This window comes from Cynoglossus semilaevis, chromosome 3 (genome assembly GCF_000523025.1).
Source record: "Cynoglossus semilaevis isolate Cse_v1.0 chromosome 3, Cse_v1.0, whole genome shotgun sequence".
In the NCBI taxonomy this organism is placed as follows: domain Eukaryota; kingdom Metazoa; phylum Chordata; class Actinopteri; order Pleuronectiformes; family Cynoglossidae; genus Cynoglossus; species Cynoglossus semilaevis.
Genome location: NC_024309.1, coordinates 2,296,164 through 2,301,839, shown reverse-complemented (window position 1 = coordinate 2,301,839; position 5,676 = coordinate 2,296,164). Strand labels below are relative to the sequence as shown.

At 37.6% G+C, this 5,676-nt stretch overlaps 1 protein-coding gene across 4 annotated transcripts in view; it reads left to right on the top strand.

Moving 5' to 3' along the window:
- cntnap2a (contactin associated protein 2a) overlaps positions 1–5,676 on the top strand; it is a 241,864-nt gene that overhangs the window by 180,930 nt on the left and 55,258 nt on the right. For all 4 annotated transcript variants that reach the window (XR_003049312.1, XM_025054369.1, XM_008307446.3 and 1 more), the window contains one exon: positions 5,522–5,676. This exon ends at the window's right edge or, in 1 of these variants, runs on beyond it. Coding sequence is in view for 3 of the 4 variants with exons in the window: in XM_025054369.1 (XP_024910137.1) it covers positions 5,522–5,676 (155 nt within the window). In the remaining variant the exon portion in view is untranslated. The remainder of the gene's footprint in view (positions 1–5,521) is intronic.

Genomic DNA, 5,676 nt, shown 5'->3' with positions numbered 1-5,676 from the left:
ATCCCTAATCAGCCCATGCTTGCAACATGTGTGTTGGTGCCCATTGTGTTTTCCCTCTGATTTCTACTCCTTAGAGAAATTGTGATGTCTCAGATAGACTTTTCTATGGGTTATGAATACCATTTTAGCAACTGACTGCCTTTCTTTAAAACCATCATCTTCCAGACTGGTGATACGAGCGACTGAGCATGTCGAGTGCCATTTTGGATTCACTGACCTTTCAGTTCACGCTCTGGCTGTCTTGGGTCTAATCCAATCATTTGAGTGAAATATGGTCTGTGTAATCGTTCTGAATCATGTAGGTTAGCAGAAGTTGGAAGAGATAATGAGTTAACCAAAAGAAGGAGCAAGATGAAAACTGCCAGAAGAGGCATCAAGTGTGTGTGTAATAAAAGTATTTCTATGTAGGAGAAATTATAGTATTTAGGAATAATACTCCTTAATGAGTATTGTTAGTAACATAATGTTTATTCAAGGCCTAAAGAAAAAATCCAGGATCTGGATTTTGGTTCCTCTTCCTGATAAACACTCACTGGCCACATCATTAGGAACACTACTTCAACTGATTGCCTGTGAAATCAGTAAAATTAGCAATTGACAATTAGCAATTAGCAATTTATTGTCAAGGTGTCTTGTTAAAATGTTCAATCAGAGGTCAAGAGCAATAGAGGTTAATTGAAATGACTTTGAAGAGGACAACAGTAACCATAACTAAGCAAAACATAAGAAAATCATATAAAAAATATTGTAAATTAAGTCCCTTAATTCATTTATATTTGGTTATGAATGTGTGTTTGGACACCATTGAAAACTTGAGAATCAGTGATTCCGGCAGTTTATGAGATGTACGGTTCAGGATAAATAGTTATAAAATGTTATAAAAATTAATATAACTATTTTTTGCAATCTTATCTTATCTTCTTATCTTCCCTAGAATTTTCTGAGGCCTCCCTACCACCCCCTGCCAGCCCCCAGTTTGAAAACTACTGCTCTAGGTTACCAGTTTTGTACAATGTCTAGAATGAGTGACCAGTGTTCACTTACTGTCCATAAATTATTCATTCTCCTTCTAGCAGATACTCGTTGCTAGAGTATCAGACGCAGCAATAACCTGGCTGCCATTAACAGCTTTGAAATGATAAGAATAAGAATAAGAAAGGTGTGTTTTATAAGAATTATAAAACACACCTTTCTATCTCTTGCTGCTCATCCTTTTATTATCTCTCCTCTCCACTTTGCTTTTGCTTTTCCTTCCAGGGCTCTATTTATCATTGCTCAGGTAGAGTGAGTTTCTGTACCAAAATGCAGCAAACACGATGAAGGTATAGCCATTAACCTCTCTGGATGTGAAGAGAGATAAACACTGATTGCGCTTGTTTGTGAGTGTGACTGAAATAGGGGATAAATAAAGTTGTCATGACGAGTAGCAATTTTGAAGCGGCCCCTAAGGACAAGAGAGGAATATAACCTTAGGCTTACTCATTCCATCATGAATGTTCATTCTTCTGCTTTAAGCATTTTTACATAGTGGTAGTGGAATTTGGCTACAAGGACTGGAAAAAAAAAAAAAGATGATGACGGGTGTCAGGTAAAGTGTAAATTTATTAAGGTTTATAAAGACAGGAAATCACTCTTCCGAGTTTCTTAACTTGACTGTGATAAAAAAAAAAAACACTACTAAAGTACCTTATATAGAATGACACCTAAACCTATTTGCTTGTAAATTGTGAGGGAATTGTTATATCTGTCAATGGGTGTGTTTCATCTTTATGGAGCTATGTGTAAAAACAAAATGTCAGAATCTACTGCATATAATTACTGGAAAAATTATGAAAATTCACAGCATCTTTCATGAACCTGAAGTCAGTCAGAGTCATTTGCTGTTTGATGTAGTCATCGTGCAGAGCTGTCTGATGTCTTGTCATTATTTATCATGTTGCTCACTAAAGACTTGAACCTGGTATTAGGGACGTACAATCATGGTGCTAGAATTAGTCAGTGCTAGTTGAATGTTATTTTAATGTCTTTATATAAATCCACTTGATGTTTATGTAGGGCTACAAGATAAACATGTTGGTAGTGCTCTTAACTTAACTTCAATCTGTGGTAGTAGCTGCTGGTCTTTCTGTTTGGCGTTTTCGTCTCCCTCCCTGTGTGAGTGTGTGTTTTCTCCTCTTTCCTCTCACTGTATAAAAAAATGCCAGATTAGGTTAAATGTTTACTCAAAATTGACCGTAGGTATAAATTAGAGTTGAGATTGTTGTTCATCTCAATATTAAAATTATTTTGAATGCTGAAATATAAGATCATACTTTCATCTATTTTTGTAGTTGTAGGTTTTCCTAAAGAATACCAGTTAAGATAATTTGGAAAGTGGAAATGTACATTTATGGTCTCCACAGTGTTACCATAAGACCTCCAATACCACATTAATTCTTTGTTACAAAAAGCAGAAGCTGTACTTCAACCATCGAAGCTTAACCACTGTCTCCCAGGACCTCTCTAACTGTGTCTGTATCCAGTACATACTCGAGGATTTGGTCGCAGATGTAGATTGAAAGCCTTTCAACCTGGCCTAGCTATCTTCACTTAGGGAATGAACACAACCTGACCTGAAGGGAGCAATCGATCATTTTTCTAGCAGGAAGCACTCGCCGAAGACCTGGGGCTGCTCCACCTGCTCCACACTTGGCTACAACCTTTTCCGGTGCATGATGAAGCCAACTAGTGAAGCCAACATAAGCACATTATCTGTTCCTCGAAATCTCATATTCCTCATGTCTCTCTTGGCAACTCCAGAAAATATTAGCATCCAGCATCTCTCTTGGAGCTTGGACTCAAGCCCACCAATATCTGATTGGTATCTGTAGAGCAGCACTGGGCCAACAGGGATCAACACTGCAGGTCCTTAAACTGGCCTGCTGCCCAGCCAACAGCACATGCTCCAATGTCTACCACGCAAATGTTGGGCCCAAATTGCTGTACAGTGAACTTGAAATATAAACAGATTTGTCTATGTCATCTTAAAGCAGAGAATTTCTATATCACAAATTCTTGTTTTTTGGCAGTGTCACAATTGCATGCAACGATGTGTTGTAACAATAACAAATACACGTTGTTGCTGTGATCCCACACACGTGAATGACATCTGCACTACTGATAAAAGAAGAAGTGCAGTCATTTATGTGACTTCTGCTACACAGTGGCTGACAGGGAGAAATACTCCTACAACTCTTTATGTAAGTGGCACAAATGGTATAAACAGATACCATACCTTGCATGACATGCGATTGTTATGTTTTGATGCAAACCATGCTCTGTTTGCAACTGCTGATGTGAAAGATTAGGGCTGAATGATTGGGATTTAGTTTCAGACATTGGCTCCAATCCCATCCTTAAGATAGGGATCAGGACATCTGTGCAAATCCTGAACCATCATCCTCACTCTCTCTGCTCCACAGTTAATTGTTTTGGCAAAGTTTTGACCAGAGTTGACGTGACGTACACGACATGGCTCCCACTTAAATGATGCTGCTCTTTATTTTCTCCCTCTGTCAAGGTTGATTAATCACCTGAATGTAAACTGTTTCGTTTTTTTATATGGAATATTTTACTTTATGTATGGTTGAAAAAGCTATTTATAGACACTTTTTTTCCCCGCTTTTTCTTAAGGAAATGCCCCATTGTGTTTGAATGGGGGTTTTTTCTCAATATGATTGAGTTTCATTTTCAGCTCTGCCTGAAATTAGTACTGTAAATAGTTGGAAGCTATATTTATTTTATAATGACCATAATACATATATCTGCTAAGTAGATAGCTAAGTAGACTATGTAGTTGTTTTTATATAAAAATGTGTTTAGCTGTGATTTTTTTTATGGATGGGTCCTGCTGTGTTCTCAGAGCAAGAGCTAGAACTGCACCAAGTGAATAGCTGTCAAGTGAATGGCAAGTAGTTACAAAGTGGCCACAGATCAGCTCCAAGGACAATGACATGTCTCACGCTAATTGGGTAGAGGGTAAAAAATGAATGGCACTTTTGAAGGCTGGGGACTTAGTTAGGTCGTCTGCTTTTGAGACGTTGCTGATCGAACCGTGAAGGTCTTACCTAAGACTTCGCTCATGCAGGTACAGAATTCTAAAAAACACAAACACACACACACACAAGGGTAAACATGCAGTAATCCAAAGGGGAGAGGAGGCCCTCGTATCCCTACTCAATACCTTTTAAAGTGGCATTTTTTATATGCAGTTAGTTTTGGTCTTTTGATTTAAAGAAAAAAAATCTTAAAACAATTCATTCACATCAAATGTCTGCTTCAATTCTCTCCTGTAAAAATGTGATCAGGCCCAGGAGATTTTTTTAGTAATAGTATTTCTTCCTCTTCTTTTTGCTTTTATTGTTTTATAATAAAAGCCATCAAAATACTCCGCCCACCAGCCACTACCCCATACAATAATATATATATTTTTCAGTAATCCAATCTTGCACCTTTTATTAACTTATTAAAAAAAAACACATAAAAATACAGCTGAGAGGTATTTGTTGACAATATACGTCCTTAGAGGTCTTACATTTTTACGGGGTTATCGACAATCATACATTGCAGAAAACTTAGTGAACTTCAGTAAAAGTTTAATGAAACCTCTGTGATATAGTGATGTACTTGAAACGTGGATAAATTAGTAACACAAACGAGACGTTTTATGAACAACTATAGTCCGTGGGAAGGAAATAAATCCGATTGTCTTTGTTATACATCATTAATAGGCAGCAGATCTGGACTGTATGCAGGCCAGTCAAGCACATACTCTGTGACAGCTGTTGTTATTTGTAAAGAACTAGGCCTGGTATTATCTGGCTATAATAATCCAGAAATATCCAATAACACGTTGTCTTTGACCGGTGCATTGTATCGCTCCCTGAAATGCTGATGTAAGAAAATGCAGTTTTGCAGCATGGCTTTTAATGCACTCTCCAGAGATGCTGACTTTTGAACATGTTATCCATATTAATGTGGATGCACATCACACAGTGGATTTTACCCCTGGACTTAATGCACATCTCTCATGACTTCCTGAATCTTTGCGGAGTTAAAGTTACTCAAACTGAAGCCTTTTTTTCCAGCTTAGACAGAATTTTTTTTTTTTTTTTGTTCTGGAGGAAATGGTGAGACTTTGAAGTGTGTTCTTTTAGACAATCTTTTTTGGACTATTAACAGTTTGTCTGTAAATATACTTACATTATTTTGTCTGTTTATTGCTGGTTTAGATTAATTACAAAATGACAGGTTTTCACTGTTGACTTTTATTTGACAGGATCCTTATTATTTCATATTTATTTACTCTTTGTTGTGTTGGTTTAAGAACATAGCTTCAAAGCAATGGTTTTATTTCTGTCTTATATTTCTCAGTGGATGCAGCCCTGTGATATTTAGTTCAAAGCCTTAACTTTTGATTGTTCTTTCTCTTGAAAACATCTTTTAAGTTTTCTGCTTGGGTCTGTCTATGCTCTGTTCCCAGATGGGACCCCGTACACATGGTGGGTGGGCCGAGGCAGTGAGAAGCACTTCTACTGGGGAGGTTCAGGACCCGGCATCCAAAAATGTGCCTGTGGCATCGACAGGAACTGCACTGACCCCAAGTACGACTGCAACTGTGACGCTGACCTCTCACAG